Source organism: Anthonomus grandis, chromosome 1 (assembly GCF_022605725.1).
Source record: "Anthonomus grandis grandis chromosome 1, icAntGran1.3, whole genome shotgun sequence".
NCBI classification, from domain to species: domain Eukaryota; kingdom Metazoa; phylum Arthropoda; class Insecta; order Coleoptera; family Curculionidae; genus Anthonomus; species Anthonomus grandis.
The window spans coordinates 47,254,440-47,277,555 of record NC_065546.1 but is presented as its reverse complement, the minus strand read 5'-3'; the positions used below and the strand labels follow the sequence as shown (position 1 = coordinate 47,277,555).

General features: G+C 28.2%; 2 protein-coding genes across 2 annotated transcripts in view; both read left to right on the top strand.

Annotated features, from left to right (window-relative positions):
* Positions 1 to 23,116, top strand: part of LOC126740397 (suppressor of lurcher protein 1) — a 374,886-nt gene that overhangs the window by 279,753 nt on the left and 72,017 nt on the right. The window lies entirely within an intron of this gene.
* Positions 1,203 to 3,617, top strand: LOC126740402 (zinc finger MYM-type protein 1-like). Its single transcript, XM_050446415.1, has 2 exons — positions 1,203 to 1,864; positions 2,428 to 3,617. The coding sequence occupies exons 1-2, from the start codon at positions 1,717 to 1,719 to the stop codon at positions 3,579 to 3,581; spliced, it is 1,302 nt and encodes a 433-aa protein (XP_050302372.1). The 5' UTR covers positions 1,203 to 1,716; the 3' UTR covers positions 3,582 to 3,617.

Below are 23,116 nucleotides of genomic sequence, written 5' to 3'. Positions count from 1 at the left end.
CTAAAGATTTACCAAAAAAACCTTCAAGTTTTGAAGCAGTTTTCAGGCAGTTGGAAGCTTTTTTTTTGAAAATAAGGAGAATCTGCTTATAAAATTTAACTATCTAGAACAAATACAAATTATTTTAAGCGTCTATAAAATTTGTACTAAACTGCCTTGAATAAATAAAAAAAAAATACTTTAATAAGTAATATTAATAAAAAAGTACTGTTTATTCATGTAAAACAAAGCGAAAGATTACAAACATATTTTAAACTGTCTCCAATCTAATACCATTAAAAATTCCATATATATATATATAAACATAAATCAATATTTTAAAAATTAAACATACACTATTATAACAATATAAATCATATTGAAACATTTTCTTAGATAAAGTAACTAATTTTTTATACGGGTTTTTAAAATTACATGCGTTTTGATCTTCGTATCTAGTATCGCTAATGAAGTTTAGTTAATATACCTAAGGTGCGATTTAACTAGTTGATTTATTGTTTTTTTACTTGGCTTTGCTTGCTTAATTTAATATGTATTTTGTTTAGTATATTAAAGTCTTGTAATGAAAAATGGGTTAAGTTATTTCACTAACAGGAAAAATTCAACAACGTGCAAAGACAGATAAAGCAGCTCCAATTCAAGATATCTGGATTATGCTGAATTTTAGCAAAAAATTATCGGCCAACAGAGTGTATTACAGTAGATGAATAATTATTTCCATAATAGAGGACACACTAAGTTTACCCAGTATATTCCCTCGAAACCAGCGAAATATGGAATAAAGGTTTTTTGGGCTTGTGATGCGATAAATTCCTATCCTCTAAAGGGTCAGGTATATACCGGAAAAGCACCAGGTGGTGAACGTCAGGCAAATATTGGTAAGAGAACAGTATTGGACTTAGTTGCACATTAAAAGGGATCAGGAAGAAATATCACAACAGACAATTTTTTTACAAGTTTGCAACTTGCTCGTACTTTAAATTCATGGAATATGACTTCATTAGGAACAGTTAGAAAAAATAAAACGTTTTTACCTTCCAATATGCAAGCACAAATAGATAGAGCCATAAATTCAACCATTTTTGCATTCAACAAAGATGCTACATTGTGCTCTTATGTTCCAAAAAGAAACAAGGCAGTGCTTTTTTATCAACTATGCACACAACAGGCGAATTAGATAATACTTCTGTTGCAAACAGTGGCGGATTTGCCGGTGAGGCAAGGGAGGCGACGCCTCACCTTGCATAAATATTTAAAAAAATACGATATTATACAGTAGCATTCCTTTAAAAAATGAAAATCAATTAATATTTAAAACCTTTTAAAATTAATTTCGGTAAAATAGTAGTATATAAATCCGGTAAAACCTATTGGTCAGCGGTACCTTCCCGTCGCCTCAACATTTAACTTTATGAACGTGCTCTTTGAGCTATACCCGCCCGCGCAATCATAAAATATCGCCACCGAATGGTCCGATTGAGGCGATCTTCGCTGTCGCCGCATGAAAAACCGAAAGATACCCGGTACGGAACGATTTCAAAGTTAGAAAAGCCCGCTGGCAGTCAAGTGGCGGGCGGAGAACAGCACGTTATTAGCAGCCTAGAAAATAGAAAAATAAGGAAAAAATAAATGAATTATTTGTTTTTGTACTGTTTGTAGTGTTAAGTGTTTGTGATTTAGACTTTACAAAACATTTGTAATTAATTATCAAAAATTATGGCTGTGTTTGGCCCGGAATATGACCCATTACTTTGTTTGCTGGAAATTCCGTTTTCCAGAAGAACGGAAAATGAAATAAGAGAGATTCTTACTATTGGTAGACCTCAGCCATCTTTATGCAATTTAAAAGAAGATAAGAGATCAGGTAAAGAAAGGGCGATGATAATAATTTGGAAAGGAGTAGTTTAAATTTCATGTATGGCAATATATTTTTTTTATATTTCATCTTTGAAATATTAGTATGTAGTAAACTTCTACTAATAATGTAATATAAAAAATAATCATAATATATAATATTTATGTTATTATTATTTTTTATTTAATAATACTAATTATTTTTAAGAATAAAATAATATATTGTTATAAAATTTAATCTATTTTAATATTTATACATATACAATTTTATTCTTGTTTCCTGCCATACATGAAGTTCCAAACCACATATACTCAACCGATTTAAAGTAAACCTACTTATGCCAAATAATGTTTTTTTATAATTTTTTTAAATGACTAAATATATAAAATTGGGCTGACTATACCTCTCTTCATTATTCATCCTCTTTTAAATGTTGATCGACCTAAATATTAGAAAATGATGATTATATTATATTTATTTATTTAAAATTTTCCTTAAACCATTTTTAAAAAAATCTTAAACATTGTAAAAATATAGGTCGATCAACCACAAGAGTACTAATTACGTTTCAGGCTCAAAGTATTTTCGTTCCTTTCAATCATCTTGGTACAATACCCATCTTTGGTTGTGTGGGAGTTTATATGCTCAAAAATTATTTTGTTGGCCATGTGTTCTTCTTTCACATATAAAGTCTGTCTGGGTCAAAGAAGGATACTATGACCTTAAAAATTCGCAACGGTCAGCAAAAAAGCATGCGGAATCAGGCAATCATTTAACATCATTTATGAATTTAAAAAGACTAGAAAAAAACATATCAACAATAAAAGATTTACTACAGGAAAATGTCTCACATTGTAAAAACATATACAATGAGAAAGTTAGAAAAAACAGAATGTTACTTAGTAACCTAATTGATACCACTATACTCCTAGCAAAACAAGAACTGTCATTTCGTGGTCATCGAGAGGCTGAAGGTTCGGAAAATAGGGGAAACTTTATTGAAGTTTTTAATTCCAAAATAAAATATAATGAAGAACTACGAAATCATATTAAAAAGCTTGGAAAATCATTTTGTTCTAAAACCATTCAAAATGATTTAATTTTTTGCATCAGTGAAGTAATTAAAGAAAAGATTAATCAGCAACTTAAAGACACGGAGTTTTTTGCCGTTATTGTAGATGATACCACCGACATTACTGAAAAATCTCAGTGTGCAGTGTCACTAAGATATGTAGAGAAAAAATCTCTGAATATTTATGAACGATTTTTGGGTTTTTATGATGTGAGTGATGACCGAACTTCAGAAGCCTTATACACATTAGTTGCCAGCGTTTTATCTCCATTTAATTACAGAGAAAAGCTCGTGGCACAGTGCTATGATGGAGCAAGTGTCATGGCTGGTCACATTAACGGTTTGCAAATGAAAATTAAAAATGATGCTCCTGAACCAACTTTTATTCACTGTTCAGCCCATAAACTAAATTTGGTACTTCAAGACGGATGCAAATCTATTAAGGAATGTCGAATATTTTTTGCTACTTTATCTGGAATCCCTAATTTCTTTCATCAGTCGGCCAAACGAACAGTGGTTGCAGACAACCTGATTGGTAAACGAATCCCGTCCTTTTGCGAAACCAGATGGGCATCCAGATCCAAGATTGTTTTGCTACTAACAAATGAATACCTCAACTTTATCTCCGTGTTTGAAAATAAGTATTATGAATGATCGATCTTCAGGTGTGATCTCTATTAATAGTGCTAAAGGATTTCTAAAATCTTTTTTAAAATTTGAATTTGTATTTCTTTTAAATGTGTTTAGCGAAATTTTCTTAAAAACAGATTTTCTTTATGACATTTTACAAAAAAAAACATTTGATGTTGTCCTATGCAAAAAATATGTTGATACATGTATTACGCAATTAGGCGAATTAAGAACGGATGATATTTTTTATAATTTAAAAACAAAATCAGCTAATTTAGTTAATAATGCCAAACAAACCATCAGTTTTTCATATAATCTTAAAGAAAAGTCTGACGAAAATATGAAAGGTCTTTATTTTGAAATTCTTGATACAATAGTTGTACAATTAACAGAAAGATTTAAGAACTTTACAGACATACAATTTTTAGCGCTAATTGAATGCAATAACTTTATAAAATTTAGAAAGATATTTCCTGAAGATTTGTTGGCAAACCTAGTTAAAAATTACAAAATTTTTGAAAAGGAAAGACTTGCGTTAAAAACTGAACTGAAAATAATATTTGGCGATGAACAGTTTTCAAGCTGTAGTCCACAACAAATATTTAATATTCTCACAAACGACCTAAAAGATGTTTTTCCGTATACAACTAAACTTTTTATGCTCATATTAACTTTACCTATTGCAAGTGCAAGTGTAGAAAGACATTTTTCGTGCCTTAAGAGAATAAAGACTTGCCTTCGTAATACTATGAATCAAGACCGGTTATCTGACCTTGCACTCTTGTCAATCGAAAAGTCGCTTATTAATGATATGACTAGTTCCAAAACAGACGAAGAGGACTTTTATGAAAAAATTATAAAAACTTTTTTAGTAACTAAAAATCGAGCCCTTGAGTTAGTTTATAAAGTTTAATTTGTTAGCTTATTTTTCTTTTAAAATGTGTTATTTAGGTCTGGTATAGAGGTAAATTTTTTGTTTGTTTTCGCGTGTATTAAATACATTACAATAATAAATAACTGTTATAAACGTTGTATTGTTCGAAACTTTAATTCTTTAAAATGCTTTATTTCAACTTAAATCAAGGTAAGTAGTACAACTTTTTTTTTCCAAAAACTAACAAATTTTTAATGAAAGTTTTGTTGGAAATAAATAATCTAAAAAATCGCGGTTGCTTATAGCCTTATTCTGCAAAAAGGAGTTAAAAATATTTAAATAATTTAAATGTGGGTGTATTAAATTTTTGGTCGTTTTATAATACCTGTTACAGTCCATTGTTTTTAAATTATATAACTTGAAAATATATTATAGTTAATTTTTGGGGTTCGCCTCACCTACCAAAACCCTCCAGATCCGCCACTGGTTGCAAAGCCTGAAATTAACAGATATTATAACAAAAGTAAAGGCGGTGTTGACACTATGGACCAAATGCTATGTGAATATACTGTCAAACGTAGAACAAATCGCTGGCCATTAGCATTTTTTTTCAACATAATTGACTTTGTTGACTTGGTGCTAGTTTAGCTTCTTATTGTATATACAAGGAACCTAATTCTTCTTTCAAAGCTACTGATCAACGTCGGCGATTTTTAAAAGATCTTAGTAATGAGCTCTGTTTGTCAAGTATCCAAATAAGATCCCAAATTCCAAAAGTTGTTGGTAATCATTTTACTCGCCAGGCTATAGAAATGGTACTTCACCGACGAATGCCTGTTCCTTTAGATAATCCAGTTAGAGAACAAGCAGTTTGTGAACGAGATGCATCTGGAGGTGTAAAGGTGATTAGTAGTTGCCAAATATGCCGAGAGCGAACCCATAAACAGAGAAAAACTCGTAAAGCCTGTAAATCGTGCTCCAAACCAGTTTGTACTGAGCATTCAGTGGCTCAAACTATTTGTCAAAACTGTAATTCATAAGTAATGTTTTTTAGTGTTTTTAAGTGTTTGTTTGCTATGTTGCGTTAATTTGTACGTCACTGTAATTTTCTATGACTTCTTATTACTGTATATATAATAAAACATATGAATTTAACTCTTAATAATGTTATTAGTATTATAAACATTGTATAGGTACCCGGGTAACCATCCAGTCAACTATGGATAAACATTTTTTACACCTTATTTACTTTGAAAAAAAAAAATAATTTCAAATTTTAACAATAACTTAAAAAAACCAAATTAAGAAATGTCACAAAAGTACAAGCTTCATTGAAGGTGAGTTAAAAAGATATTCATATCTGAAAACTGAAAAGGTACCCGGGTACCTTTCCAGTCACATAAGGGTTAAATAAAATATTTTAGATTCCATCCTAATTTTCGGTTTAACCTGAAGTTAAGAAAAAACATCCTTTTTATATACATTAAGCAGGATCATGGCATATACCAAAATAAAAAAATCAAACCCCAAAAAAAATGAGAATCTATTAAATGGTTGCCGTGCTACCAGGTATATTAAAAAAAAATAGATGTACTTATATTTCCTTTTTTAATATAACAAGAAATTGTACGGGCACTAATTTAAACCAAAAAATGCGGTCTATATTAGACACGAATAGAGATGAATCTGTCATTGTCAGGTGGGCAGTTCTATCAGATCGCCCCAGGCATTTATAACGCGTTATGTATTGAGTGTCGGGAAACGAGAATTGTTTGCTTGTGCCGGTATCTTAATGAAATATCGATTTCTCTGTAAAGAAAATAATGAAAAATTATTATTGCTCTAGTAAAGTTTTAGGAAGATAAAGCGTTGGGATTGGGAACAGATTAAAGTTGATTTATATCGGTAAGATGACCGGTCGAATAAATAAATGTGAAATATATTGTGATATAGCAGCTAGTAAATAAGGTTCGTCTTGACTCTTGCATAGAGAAAAAATAATTTTAAAGGACTTTTATGAAATATAAGCATTCGATTATAATGTTTCTAAATGAGCACCTATAGAGCCATCTAAAAATCAAACTGCAAAGCAAAAAATAAGGTCTCTGATGACGAATTATTTAAGATATTCATGTCAATATACGTTATATTCTCTTAAGAGCTATAACTTACTATAACATTAACAAAAAGACTCCAATATAAATAAATATAAATAAATCTAAAAATGTAAACAATAAATCTTTTAACGCCGTGCGACATCTCTGGAGACAAGTAGAAAGTTAGCGATTCGTCGAGTCTAAAGGTCTCTAATGTACAAAGATCCCTCACCGCTAGGAAGCCACCGGAATATTGGCGCGACTTTTAAATTAAAATAGATATACATTTCTATTAATACATTGTAAATAAATCAATTGACTATTTCTGTGCATTTAGTCTGTTTTAAATTACATTAAAACAAACAAAAATATGCTACAATATAAGACCTTAATCTCATTTGAACTATTAATTATAATGTTTTAGACTATGATGAACGTGCGGATGACATCTAAGTAAATACATCATAACTCCCTACAAATAATTAACCATCAGTTAAATGATAAATTATTTCGTTGCAAAGGTTAATCGTAGTATTATTACAGATGTAATTAAGAGATATACCCTATACCAATTGAGAAAAGGGAAGCAATTAATTACTTATTTACCAAAGGATCGTTGTTATAAAGGAAATAGTAATTTTCGTGCTAGATAGTTGATTAAATATGATTAAGAGACTTCCAGATTTACTAGCTAATGGAAAATAATTACATTCTTAACATTAAATGAGAATCATTATATCCAATTTATATTGAGCTTATGAATAACTAATAGAGAAAGCCGCTTTAATATTCATAAATAATAAATGGCCCTCATATATGAAATATTACCCGTAAAGTCCAAAGCTACATTACACATATTTTAGCACCATGGATAAAATTTAAGAGCTTTTTGAAAACTTTAATAGGCTCCCAAATGCCCTAAAATCTCGTATGAAAAGAAACTAAGGATAATGTAATTTTTCCACATGTGGGCTCTTTAAAAGCAGTTTTTTTTTAAATAAGCCAAGCTTAGTTATGCATTTTATTCAAAAAGAGCGAGATTGAAAAGAAAATTTAGGTAAATGTAGTATTCGGATTAGGGTTTATCATCATCAAAACAAAATTAATTAGGAAAAATTGTTTGCGTTAAACAAATTATGAATTAGTTATAGTTTAATATATCAAATTAATATTACGAGACCTAAATTAATTAGATAATAATATAAATTAAACTAAAGAAAACTTTTTATTAAGCAGTAATTTTTAATGTATACGAAAACCTTTAACGTTTATATTTGTGACAAATTTTATTTACGTTTTCATATATCTTTTAGAGCCGCGAAGACAATCTCATAAAGATCAAAACGTCGACCAAATTATATATAACTTGATAGTTTAAATATTTTTTTTTCTATATATCTAACAAAAAATTAATCAAAAGATTCAGAGAACAGTAATTATTACCGACCTTTTGTCTTTTATGTTAGAGGTGTTGGGGAGACTGATTTACGGCAGGTTCTTGTGTTTCCGGTTTTCAAGAAAGGTTCATCATCGTTTTTCCGAAATTTACCGAATTTGGTGATAGATCCATAAAAGTTATAATAAAACTTTTGTTGATTATTTTATCTAATTAATTATATTTTTATTATAAACCTGAATGTGTATTTCATAGATATAAAACACGTACTGGGATCTACATTCAATAAAAAAAATTGTGGAACAATAGAATGTAGAAGATTAGTTTCGGAAATATCTAACTTGGAGTTTATAGGCGAATAACTTAAAGTGTGTAAATAGGATATTTTTTCAAATACTTTCGAAAAGTTCCTTTATCCTTACTTTTTTATTATTATATTACATGCCACCAGAAAATTTTACTTTTTTTTATTGGCAGCAGTTTAGATATATGGTTCAGTTCTTAAAATTTTATTTTTATTGTTGTAATTACTTCTTAGTAGCTTTGCGTTACCCCGTAACGGATAAACTTATCTTTTATAATTTTTACCTATATGTAAATGAAACGAATTATTAAGTATTACATTTTTAAACCTAATTTTAATAAGCATATTATTATAATTTTTTTATGAAAAAAATAAATAAAAAAGCATTTGGATGTATCGTAGTAAAAAATTAGTATTTAAAGATCTAACCGAGGATTACTTAGCACCGAGCACTTCTAAACAAACAAAAAAATACGCCGGAAAATCCGGAATGTAAAATACAAATTGTCAATATGAAAGTAGGTTAATTAAAAAAGGCGAATATTCTCTTAACAAAAAATACATACGACAAACAACCAAAATCCACAAATAAACATTAATTTCATGTATTTACAAGGGTTAATTACTCTCATGCTCGAATTAGGATTTCCTTATTGTACACCAGTTCTTTTATTCTTTCCCAAATACGTTAGTCGAGGTGGGTCAAATCGGGAAATTTAGCTGGCCACAATATCGCTCCATTTCGGCCTATCCATCTATTACGAAAATGACTGTTAAGAAAATCTCTTACAGTTATCGGATAGTGGGTGGGACATCGTTTTGGTATATGATTTGATCTCTTATATCCAGAGATTTATATCTGTCCAATAATGCAGGTTGTGAAAATAAGTAATCTCTTCGCGAAAAAAATTCCGTATTGGATTTATCCATCTATAAAATTCTCCAATTTACCAGTTTTTTCAGATTTAAATTTCAAAGTTGATCTACAAAGCTATTGAACTTATTATATGTAAAATGGATACAGTTGACCAAGTCGCTCACTTATTTTCTTAAAACTCAAAGGCCTTTAATACCCATAATTATGGCAAAATATGCTGTTTATCATCAAGGGCTGAAAAGTAAAAGACCAGAGGTTTAATAAAATATTCTCTTACTACAAATATTTTTAAGTAAGTTATTTTATTAGTAAAAAGGAGATATTATTTTTCTTTTTTCTTTCAAGTTTTTTTTTTCAAGTTTTTTAGGTTAAGTTAATTATGAAGCCAAATAAGCCTCTTCTTTATAACAATGTTTCGACCTAGATTAGGCCTTCTTTAGGGCACTACAACAATTATAAAATATTTTAAATACTTATATTACTATCCCTATTATTAATTAGCAATTACAATTAAAAAATAACAATTGAAGTATCAAAAATTGGTAAACTAAAATGGTAAATCTACGGTTTAAAATAATAAAAGACACTTCATAATACATTAAATATTTAATAAACTTAATATTTCCAATCGCTTATTGAATGTTCAGCGTACTCAAATCACAACTATACCTTAAGTATACTTCACTTAACATCGAATCAGGTCTCTATATATATCTAATAAGATTCTTCTAATAATTTTTAAAATTCTAATAGAATGTCCTTTAAGTACAAATATAAACGAACATAGATCAATTAGAATGATTCGGCCAAGACAGACAGGGCTGTAGTAAGGCAACATTGTAACAAAATTATAGGAAATTATTATGATCTTTTCATTACCTTAGCAAATAATTTCTCGTTATTGTTATGTATAAATTGCAAAATAAAAATAAAAACTCTTCAAAATTAACTGAACTTTATTTAGTAACATAAATTTTACCATTAAATACTGTACTGTTATAAATCTGTATGTATCGTTATATCTGTAATTCTCTATAATATTTTTTCGATTCACATCATTGCACATACCGGATAAGTAGGTAGTATATAATATAGTAAGTTAGGAATATCAAAGTTATTTCGGAAAATTCAGAAAATATAAGATACAATAAGAAATTGTATCAAGAACCACATTGTCAGTGCCGTTATTTTTTTAAAAGGTAAGAGCAATGCAATATCTTAAATAATTGTACTAAATACATTCAAGAATACCCATACACTGCTTACTAAGTGTTGGTTAGTACAAAAAGTAAAACTGTTTAGAGACTAAAGCAATAAAAAGTGCTGCTTGTTCGTGCTTTAGTAGCTGATTCCAATTCTAAGTCTCTATTTAGGGGTATAAAAGTTAATTCTAAGTTTTCAGAGCACAACCAAGAATAAGTTACCAATCGATTTTTTTTTACGAAATAATACTTAAAAAAAATTTCTATAGTCTCAAGTTATACCTACTTTTATTTAATTTTTATAAATATACCCTCTAAAAAAAACATAATTATCTTGGAATAGTCACAGCTTCAATTTATATTTAAATAATTTATCATCATATCAAGATCTTTTAGGATATTTAACACTAAGGAATCTTGGCACCAAATAACACGGTAATTGTAGCCTATTTTTTTTGCTTACATATTATTGAACTCGTATGATTTATTTAAACAAAAATCATATGACAATGCTGAATAAATACTTAATTAATACCTAAATATATCTTAATAAATTTAACTAACTTTTAAAATTTATTTGTACATATTATATTTTCTGGGTATTTTTTTTTTAATTTATTGGGTTTTGTAATTTTTATTAAACAATATACTTATATTAAATTTCTGATACCTGTTAATGACCTCATAACTTAATTTTGCTTGTTCTTATTCTAAAATTTTAGTAATTCTAAAAACCTCTTACTCTGCATAACATAAAGTGTATGTTCTACTTAACCTATTATATTTTAAAATATTTTTTTTAATTTTGTTTTTAATCCTTCAATTGAATTAAGAAGTATCTTACCCCAAGATACTTCTCCAGGTAGAAGTGAGAGGAAAAAAAACATGAGAGTTATTTTATCTGTAACATGCTGGATGGAATTAGCAAGCCCAGGTACTATTTCTCTAACTTTTTTTTATTCCTATATTATTTATCTTTATATCCATTCAACTCGGTTTTTTGTTTAAAAATCATGTACTTAGTCCTATTTAAGTTATTTTGTAACTTGCTGGAGTACCAACCAATTTAATTTGAATGTCGTATAAGCGAAGATCAACAGAATCATAAAGATAATTAACCAGAAATGAATTTCTAAAACCATAAAAGGAAACCAAACTGAAATACTGAACGTCAGTGAAATTTTAAACCTAATAGAATAGAGAAAACATAAAAGTAATGAAGAAGAGTTTAAAACGATCCAAATACAGATTAAAAACAAGACTAAAGACAATATATGAAAATTATAGATACAAATGGAAAAGTTCTCATTGACAAATATGATCTGAAAAATAGGTGAAATTTCTGAAGCTTTTGTATGATAAAGGAATAGTCTGGATTAACAACATCTCCTACAGAATTTATAACTCTGGAAAATAAATAATATTTAATACGCCGATAACACCTTGGTGTTAGCAGGTAGCAGATGAAAGTACTACAAAGGTTGATGTACCAGTATAGGAGAATGCTTAAAATACCGTGGGCAGCTCATATTATAAACACGTAGATGCTAAGAAGAATGAAAAAAGGGTATAGAATTATTCCTACATTAGAAATTACACTAATATAACATTAGAAAATCATACTTAGGTACGTATTAAGCTAGTTACGTTATTACCTACAAAACTTTCCTTTATATGTAAATAGGTTATTTGAAATTAACATTCGCAAATATATCTCAAAAAATTAGGTATTCCTGCCCTACTTATATTCAGTCTTTATATTAAAAATGCTTTTGTGTCGACGAGTTTACTGGCGAGAAAACGAACAAAAAAGATCCCAAGTTTCTATAGGAATCAAAATAAAACTCTGACTGAGACGCATTTGATGTTGGAAGGATTTTTTTTCTTGTTAAATAATTATTTTTTAAAGATACTCAGGAAGTTTCTTATGAAGTCTTTCGATTTTAGTCTCTTTGGATTTTACACAAAGGGATATTTGGTTATTTGTTATTAACTAAATGTCTGTAGGGTTCAAAATAAAAATTATTTTTAAGGTTGATAGACAATTATCTGTAAAGCTAGATTTTGGAAGTAACTACTGAAATATCTGTTATTGATTAAATTACTTTATCATTATATAAATACCTTTCATAAATAAAAAATCTTTATAATCATTTAGAACTTTGTTGCGACTACTTCAATTCCAAATTATTTCTGCAGTAGAATTTTTCTGATTGTGAAATTTTATAAAAATACTAATTTTTTTTTAATAAAAATGTAATAAAATATAGTCTAAAAAAGCCATAATCGACTTGAATTTTCTATTTTATATGCACATTTATAGTTTTCATAGTTCCTAAAATATTTTACGAAACTTTTTTTACTGATCGCCTAAGAACTTGAAATGAACCAAGTTTCTCTGTTATTTTTTTATTTTGGCATATAAAAGTGATAAAACCTCACGGAAAAATCACTAAAAATCAGACTTATCTATGCTCACATAAAACAAAAAATTATGATATAAACATTTTACACTCTAGCAGTACAGGCTTTAGGCAAAAATATAATGGTTTTAAATTTAAATAAACGAATATTTTCATATACACCAGGGTTATTTTTTAAATCAAATACTAAAGAAGTTATTAAAATTTTTGTAGCTTTCAAACTAATAAAATTAATAAAAAATTTTGTTTATTATTAGCATGCATTTAATAAAAATATTATCACATTATATCACACAATATTATTCCATTTAATATTATTTTATAAATAGGATATCAGTCGTTTAAGTTTAATTCAAATTGTTTTAATAAAATAATCGCTAAAATATGCCTTAACATAAACAACAAACTTCCCTAGTGCTATATCATTCCTAATACACTTTTTCATAATAAACTCAATAATAATTGTAATTAAATAATACTGATATAAAGCTTTTAGAGGAAGTTTTGTTCGAGTCATTAACGAAGTGGTGATTACGCTACCGAGCAACTCGTTTTGATAGAGGATCCAGCCAAACTATGCACGAAATTCCGTTAAATATTTTAATGATGCTCGCGATATTATTTTGTAACAATGTCGGGTAATTACCAGCGTCGAATAACAAATGCTCCTCTAAAACGCAGTTGGAAAATTAGTTCTTGAGTTAATAATTTTAAGTGCATTATTGCTGCGAAAGAAGAGAACAATGTAAAAATAAATTGATGTTTATGAGCTCAACTTATTTCACTTAAACTTATATATTCGCTATATTTATCAACGTGTTCTGTGTTTTAAGCAAATATTGCTTTTTGTGATAGGACGCTTACTGTAGCAGTTTGCTGGTATTAGTTATGCATGGATGATACACGAAACATACATGCTTTTCTGTTTACTTTTTGCTTAATTAATATAATTTTATGCTACGAAATACTAGAGAATATTAGCAGAAAAGCAGTTTTACTTGAAACCTCAATATTTAAATAGTACGTATTATTGGTCTTGTTTCCATTTAAAAGTTTCAAATTTCTCTTATCTTTTGCCCTTAAATAATAGGTTAATTGGTATCTTAAAACGTAGGATCAAATCAGGTTATCCTCTTATAGAATATAAATAGAATTCTTATTTCATTTTTCTGATTGGAAGTATAAATTCAACCACAGTAATGATTACTTTAATTACACCTCAGAAAATAAGCGACCACAAGATAAAACGCAAAAGTTAATAATTTTATTAAAAAAACGGGTTCTAATGTTTAAGAGTTGACTATAAAACTATACAACTATAAAATATTGTTGTCTGAAAATGTTTATTATACCTCTTTAAATTACAGCTATCTACCAAAAGTTTGCAGTGAAGTGCCATACAAATTTTTTGCATTTATAATTTGCGTATGTTTGCAAATTATCAGGGATTCCTCACGTTCAGTTTTTGAAAAAAAAAATGACTTATATAAATTACTAACAAATAAATTTATAGATATTTTTTTTAAATAACTCTATATTTGCAGATGCTTAAACTTTTAGTAATAAATATAAAACAGTAAGTAATGTATTCTATTTATTACTGGAAGATCCTCCACAGATCACATAGCTAACTGCTGGTCTTTGATTTTTGATAAACAATACGAAGTTATTAAAGTAACAACCATCCATTATTAATTTTTATTTTTGAGCATTATTTAAATGGCTATGATACATCTTTAACCTTAAGTATTCTTTTGATGATAGCTTAGAAATACTTTAGTTTAGTATAAATTAATTAATCATTTGTCTCTTAGAATTAAATTATTACTATGACTTAATTATAGTAAAAGTTTTAGCATAATTAATTTGCTAAACTTTAATTAGGTGAAAATGCTAAGTCAAGCGCTTCTAATGATAGAGGTTAATGTTCATTGAAGAGAAACTTTTAATAGTAGTGTCGAGAAATTTGGGTATTTGAGTAAATGGTAGCATAATTATTTGCAAGAAAACTACATAACTTAATTATTTCTGAAAATCGTACATATTTCAGTTATTAAAGTATATGATTTAAGTTAATAGGTTTAACTAATTAAGATGTTATTGCAACTCAATTTACGCAAATATTTAAAAATTGGTTTAGAAGAAATTGGGTATTTCAATTATTGGAATATATTAATGAATATGACTATGATAGACCTTTCCCAGAATTAAATTGAAATAATTATTGTCAGATAACATGCTGTAGATAAAAGGAATATTTAAGCTAATATTTTGTTATAGTTTCATGTTTTATTATTTTTGTCTTATTACCATAACTTAAGTAGTACGTCTTTTATTTAAGAATAATAGATTAATAAAGTAAAAAAGTAAATCAAATGTGGAAAACTTGCCAAAGAAAATAAGACATAAAAATACAAAACGGGATTAACGTAATAACTAATGATAAATGCATATAAAAAAAGAGACATCACTTTATTTATGTTTTTGATCTGCGAACAATATAATTATTTTTTTATGCATTTTTTCCTGTAAGTTTTTTGTACAATTTGACATCCTAGGTAGGTTCATTTAGCTGTTATTATTTATTAAATCTTTTACTAATCATCAAGTTTATTATCTTATAATTAAGTTAAAATTATAATCTTTTTACTATGCTTTGGTTAAACTCTAAACGTAGTATTAAATCTTGTTTATCTTTTCATAAAAGAAATTTAATATTTAATACAATATATATTAAATTTTTTTACATAATAAATAAGAATAAATTTCAGTTTATTTATATACTCGGCGGCACAAAATTCCGTCACCCTGAAATATTGGCCAAGTTTGATGTTTTATAAATTTTTTATTTTTTATTATCAGTTTTTAGATACATTTGTTGCGATTTTTTAAAATCATTTTGTAAAGTAGCATTTTTCAATTAGGCTATATTATACAGGAGTAAAACAAACTGTTGTTTTTTCTCGTAATTTCAAAAGACCCTGTAGGAAAATTAAGGTGGATAATTTTGTCTACATACTATTCCTTGTAATCTCTGATGTATTCTAAACATTTCGGTTTTTGATTCATTCCATTATCTCATTTCTGCTGCGGGCTGCAAATTAAAACGCTGATTTGAAGCTTATTTTTAGATAATTAATGTCAAGTTTTCGGTTAAAAATTATCGGCGTTGGCTAAGGACGCAATTAATGTGATATAAAGTTTGACAGTGTCACTATTATAATTTGTTGTGTGTCATTATGGTATTAACTCCAGCAGACGTGGGTAGAATTGTTGCGTTAATAGAGGATGGCCGTAGCAAAAGTTATGTCGCCCGTACTCTGAGATTTCCGCAGTCTACAGTTCGAGATGCCTGAAATAGGTATTTACAGACGGGAATTTTTACTAGACGACAAGGCTCTGGCAGAAGAAGAATGACCACTGCAGCTGATGATCACTTTGTCACCATTAGTTCTTTAAGAGATCAAAGATCTACTGCTGTGTGTCTAAAAAATGACTTGCGAATACTTCATGGAGTAAGTGTAAGTGAAAGAATGATACGTAGAAGATAAGCAGAAGCTGGACTTCATTCACGAAGGCCAGCAAGATGTCCACAATTACTTTCTCGGCATCGAAAACACCGACTGAGGTTTGCAAGATCGCATTTTGAGTAGACTCTAGAACAGTGGGTAAACGTACTATTCACAGATGAATCCGGGGTTTGTTTAAGGACACCGGATGGTCGTGAGCGGGTATACAGACGTAGAAATGAAAGATATGCTGACTGCACCGTTTCAGAACAAATCTCATATCGTGGCAGTTCAGTCATGATTTGGGCGGGATTTCTACCGAAGCACGCACCAATCTTTTATTTATTGAAAATGGAGCTCTAACCGCTCACCGTTACATTGAGGAAATCCTTTAAGAAGTTGTTGTCCCATTTGCTCCATTCATTGGGAACCAATTTACGTTAATGCATGATAATGCTAAACCTCACGTTGCACATGTAGTAAGCGAATATCTGGATGAAGTTGGACTCCCAAGATTGGAATGACCCGCATGTAGCCCGGATCTCAAACCAATAGAACATCTTTGGAATTAACCTAAAAGGGCCTTTTGTCGTCGTCCTTTACAACCACAAACCTTGCAAGACTTACGACTAGCACTGATCGAAGAATATGAGGCTATTCCTCAAGAAAGAATAAGTAACCTTATTCATTTGATGCTGCGAAGACTGCAAGCTCTTATTGCTGCGAAAAAAGGAAATACACGCTATTAAAATTGTTTTTTTTTAATTAACTTTATGAATATACCTAGTGTTTGTTTCTCCTAATAAAAATACGCTTTATGTCAGCGTTTTAATAAAAAATTTGCAGCTCGTAGCAGAAATGAGATAATGGAATGAATCAAAAATCGAAATGTTTAGAATACATCAAAGATACAGGGTCTTTTGAAATTACGAGAAAAAACAACAGTTTGTTTTACTCCTGTATAATATAGCCTAATCGAAAAATGCTACTATACAAAATGATTTTAAAAAATCACAACAAATGTATCTAAAAACTAATGGAAAAATCGTGAGAATCTGATAAAAAATAAAAAATTTATAAAACATCAAACTTGGCCAATATTTCAGGGTGGCGGAATTTTGTGCCGGCGAGTCTAGTTAGGTATTTGTAAATTCATTTCATTTCCATCGATTTGAAAATGATTTTTAATTCTATTGACTTAATTATGTAATTTTAAATATATTTCTTTTAAGTAGCTTAATTTTTACAAACATTTAAATTTTAAGTAATAAATAGGAAATAGTATTTTTACATGTATGCAGATATTGGAAAAATGTTATCCACTATAATCGTAGACCACAAAGCTTATTGCTTCTCTTTGATTTGTGATAAGCAATACGAAGTTAATGTAGTGATTTTTCAGTTTAATTTTATGTGACTTTTATTTTAATGCATAACATAAATGCTTGTGATGCATATTTTACCTATAGGTAAGTCGAATACTTTAATTTGATATAAAATATTGAATCATTTATTTTTTGGAGAAGGAAAATGTTACTGTGATCCTATTATGTTAAAACTTTTAGCATTAATTAATTACTATTTAATTTTATATTACTAGGGACTTCAAGAAAAATAATAATATTTTTATCAATAATAAATGTTTTACTAAAGCCTAATCTAAAATTCTATGTTACTCCTTGTACCTAATTATTTCTACAATTGAGTTATTTAGCTAAGTTTAATATTTTAGTTTAATGGAAGTGGTGTTTTTAGAAGGTAAAATGTAATTGCGACACAAGAATCTACTTGATCTATTTGAAAGTATAACTAAAAATTACTACGATACATCTTTTTCAAAGTTTATATAAAGAATTATGGCTAGGCGAAATGGTTTAATTAAATTGCAAAGTTATATAAATGTGCTACAATTGTTGTCCTATTAACATAGCTTAAACAGCTAATCTTTTATTTAGGTATATTAGACTAATAAATAAAGAAAATCATATGGATAACTTATTTGTGGTAATTTTACGACCTATTATAGTATTGAAGTTACCGATTATAACCCTAAACTTCGTATTTCTTTGGTTTGTAACTATCACCAGATCTTCATAGAATCGAATGATATCTTCTTTTGTCGATATTCATGTGGGTGCATATGAATATTTTAATTGAGCATATAATGTTAAATCATCTGTTTCTTAGTTGGTAACATTAGATTTCTTAGAATAAATAATAATAAAAATATCACTTTTTTAAACTATTACTTAAAATTGTTCTTTGTAAAAAACTTTTTATTAACATATTAAGGTTTTGCATTATAAATACATATTAAATATTTTATCTAGGCATAACTTAAATTGCTATGGTATACCTTAACCCTAAGTATTCCTCTATTAAAAATATTTAGTCATATAGCTAAATAAAGTTAAATAGTGCAATCGATGAATTAGGATGTTTGAGAAAATGCCGGCATCATTAATTAAGAAAAAAAACATAGTTTAATTATATGTAATAAGCGTAAAATTTTAATGAAGTTTGCATAATTATTTTAGTGATCCAACAAGTATGTAAATAATTAAGATCTTTTCAAAGCTTAAAATGTTATTGCGGTCCAATTATGATAAAACTAATGAGATTAAAAAACAGTTGCGTATTTTAAAAGATTGTAATTTTTTAAAAATAATATAGAGTTTGATAGATGTTTTCTAGTATTTATTTGGAAAAAATATAGCTGGGCAAAATACTTTAATTAAATGTAAAATGTTAATATAATTTAACCTTTTTGTATTTTTGTATTATTAAGCACCATAGTCAATAATAATATGTTAAAGGATTGTCAATCAATTGATATTCAATCCTTACACAGCTGTAATTCTTTAGGAGACTTAAAACCTCTCCCGAAAAGCTAAGGTATTGTGGTTTTGTTTATATTATTTTTATTATTTTTATAATCAAAAATAGAATAAGTTAAGCTGTGATCTGATTTTTCTTGTGATATAAGAATTGAAGATGTCTTTTTAGATAAGAAATTATTACTAACTCTAACGCAGCCAATAAGACTGGCGTTTCCTGGTTAAGTTTTGCTGTTTCAGAAATCCGTTGTTAAATAAAAAAAGCTTTTAATATAAATTTTGGTTTGTTGCTATACATATTTATTTTTTAAAAATCTATGTTTAATTCCCTTAACAAAATTAAAAATGCATATTATACAATGATTAAATTAAGAAGGCCTGTCAAATAATCTAAAATTTTTACTACCTAAAAAGTAAAAAACTTTTTTAATTTTAAATGATACTTAAAATTTTATTTAAATTTTGTATATTTATATGTATATAATTTTAATAATATGTACTGTGTAAAATCTTTTATATAAAATCCAATTCCTCCTCTTCGCTTACCTTTATGTCTCCTTACAAGTCTATTGCTTGGCAGATAAAATTTAAAGCCTTTATTCAACTAAGTCTCCGTAAGAGCAAATACCTTAAAAGAATTTTATTATTAACAAAACTTATATAGCTATGGCACATATTTGACCTAAATATAGTAGATTAAATGAGTAAAAAATTATATCAAGGGTCAAAAATTTCACAAATAAAATCATATAAGGGAAGGTTATACTAATATTAATTGCTTTTATAAAAAAACAGCGGCACACCTTTAATTTGTTTATGTGTTTTGTATCCACAGAAAATATGATCACAATTTTAATGCATTTTTTGTGTAACTTGGGTTTCATATTTTGACTATGCGTAATACAATAAACTTTTAATCTACTGCTAACCTTCCCGTACTTCTCGTTCTATTTTCTGATTTTGATTATTAAAACCACTTAATTATTTTATAGGAGCCAGTTGAAAAAACTAAAATAACCACACAAGCAGATTTTGTCAGCTTGTAGCACTTGTGTTAAAAAAATATTTGGTAAAGATCTTTTTTCCTGCCACGTCTTTCTTCCTACGTATTCCTCTTTTTTTCTTTTATTGTATTTACTTTTTACTTAAATCAAACAAAATTTTAAGTACACGGCTAGAAAATCTCTTTTGCATTATAAAGATCCATTTGACTTTTTCTAGTGTGTTTCATTAAGTAACTTTTTATAAAACTGTAAATTAAGCTTTATGTGGGCATAACAAGAGTGGCTATTATACACGTTTCTTTCATACTGAGTGTACTTAGTGTAAAAGTTACATTAAGTGTTTTTTAAGATTAGAACGGTATTGTGGTAGAACTTAAACGGCTTTTCTGGAGAAAATTGGATATTTCAAGAGGCTTAGATAGGTATTAGAATTGATTAAATTTTTTTTACTATAAATGTTGGTGCTGTAATCTCTATGGTGTTTTTAATGCGTCTTATAGTAAATTGATTGAGTTGTTATATGATAGTAGATTTCTAGTATTTAATACGAAATGGAATTATACCATAGAAAGATCTTACATAAAAAAAATTAATAATTCCTACAAACAAAAGCTCTTTGTTTTAATAACACAGAAACCCGCATAGAACATACCGCACCACACAAAACATCCAGATCGCTGAAGTTTCCTAAAAGTTTTAACGCACGCGCTAGCTCAGATACGACGACAAACTCTTGGTTGCGGATGGTGGATTCGTTCGCAACCGATTTCTTATTACGGTTGTGGCAGCTGCGATAGCTGAGAGAACGAGATATTTAATGACGCTTTGAAAATCGCGCGGGAAACTTTACTGTGCCGGAAAAACTGACTCATTTTTCCCGGGTCGAATAAGAAACTCTTGGTAAAGTATTTCAGTAAGATGAATGGGTTTAAGGTTGGATTTGTCGTTATTGGAATGTTGGTCGTTGTGCAGGGATATAGCTACGATAGAGATAGAGGAAAAGGTAAGTTTTCACTTGGCAAACTTACAAAATTTTCTTAAGAAGTTAACATTTGTAAGAAAAAATAATAAATCTATTTAATTATCTTATTCTTTCTCCACTTGATTGCGGCGATATAGTTTATTCTGATAGTTTAGCTTTTGATGTTTTTAAAAAAAATTAAGAATACTACACAACAGTTGTATATAGAGATTTTTTTGTAATATACCTTTTAGGTCACATATAACTTCGTTTTTAAATGAGCATCAGATAACCCCGTTATCTGCGAGCCTTATTTTAATAATAATTATAATGATAATAACGTTTATTAATCCATATTAACTCTACAGTACTAAAAAAAAATATGGATTAAAATTTTTTTTTATAAAAGGTAAAAAACACGAAATCTACAGCATCACAAATGCATTTAATAAAATAACGAAGGTTACATGTTTCGCTCGACTAGAGCATCATCAGACCTAAACAATAATTAAAATTATGTAACCCGAAAAAGGAAGAATTCAACAAAAACTTACCATAACATACACAAAACACCTAATATTTAAGTAAACAAAGATTACAATAAGTGGCACTAACTATGTACAAATATTTGTAAGATGCTGTAGATTTCGTGTTTTTTACCTTTTATAAAAGTGTATGACCAGCATCTTTGGGATAATGGATGAGTTTTTCGAGTTATATGGATTAAAGGGTTAATTTTTCAGCATCCCAACAAACTTAAGGCTGTTGCGGCTACAAAAAAAAATAAAATTTAAATATAAATCCAAATTAAAATTTACTATAAAAAGTGATAAATGTACAAGTAAGAGCTAGCGAATTAGAGAAAGAAGGTGAGAGAAAATAAAAGAGAAAAAAGAAAAAATCAGAGAAGACGAAGAGAGGCACTGTATTTGCTTATAACTGTATTATCGAGTCATGATCCGTATATTATGTCACGAACTTTACGAAAGGACAAAATTTAAGATTCAGATAATGTTTTTTTTGTATCTTGATTTAAATAATATCTCTGTGAGTATTACATTTTTGTTGAGATGTTCATGTTCTTTAAATCGTTATTTATGATCTATTAATAAACCCAGATTCCTTGCATATTCTTTAAATATTATTTTCTCGCTGCTAATTTTTAAATCTAAATTATTGAATATATTTGACCGATGAGTATCACTGGCAAAGAGTACTGCAATGTACTAAAAAGATCACTGTTAAAATTTATGTCGGTTTCCTATTATTTGGAAATATCAAAATTAAAAATGAATTGGATATCGTCGGCATACATGTGATAATCACAATACTGAAGACACTTGTACACGTTAAGTATAGATGAAATACTACACTAGCTATACTAGCCGTTAGTTTTGTCACTTCTGAAAAACAGTCTGCAATATTAACTTATGTTTTTATTTAATAAAAAAAATTATTTATTTAGGAACGTATTTATTTGAATTTGCATAACTTTTTCCGTGATCTTATATGAAAAAGGCAAGGTTAACATACAACAACATGCGAAACACATTGAATTCTCTCGGATGGCTACCCTTAGACAAAGCGAACATATTTGTTTATCTCCAACTCAGAACCTAAACCATGACTAACTAAATGTGTTTATTGAGGTATTAAAAATTGGCAACAATACAAATAGTAAGATTTAAATTTAACTTGTCTGGGCCGGTTGCATTCGATTTATTATTTTGAATTATCTTTATAATATCTATACACAGTATTAAACAAAAACAAATTTGCTGTTACCCTGTTGTTTAGAAAATATGTCAGTGTTAACGTATTTTTTGGTTTCTTGTAATAATTTAAAAAAAAATGTATTTAGTTTCTTTATATCTTTAATTCATTATCGTCATACATTTTTAATTATATTTAGCTTTTTAGCTCTTGCCATTTTTGTTTTGGTCTTGCGAAAAGTCGAATTCAAATATGTTTTTTTTTAGCTCTTATAGTAGAAGTCAGGTTGCGAAGTTCTTTGTAATATTTCCAATGATTCAGATTTTTAAATTTATTTTAAATCTATTAAGTGTTATGTTATGT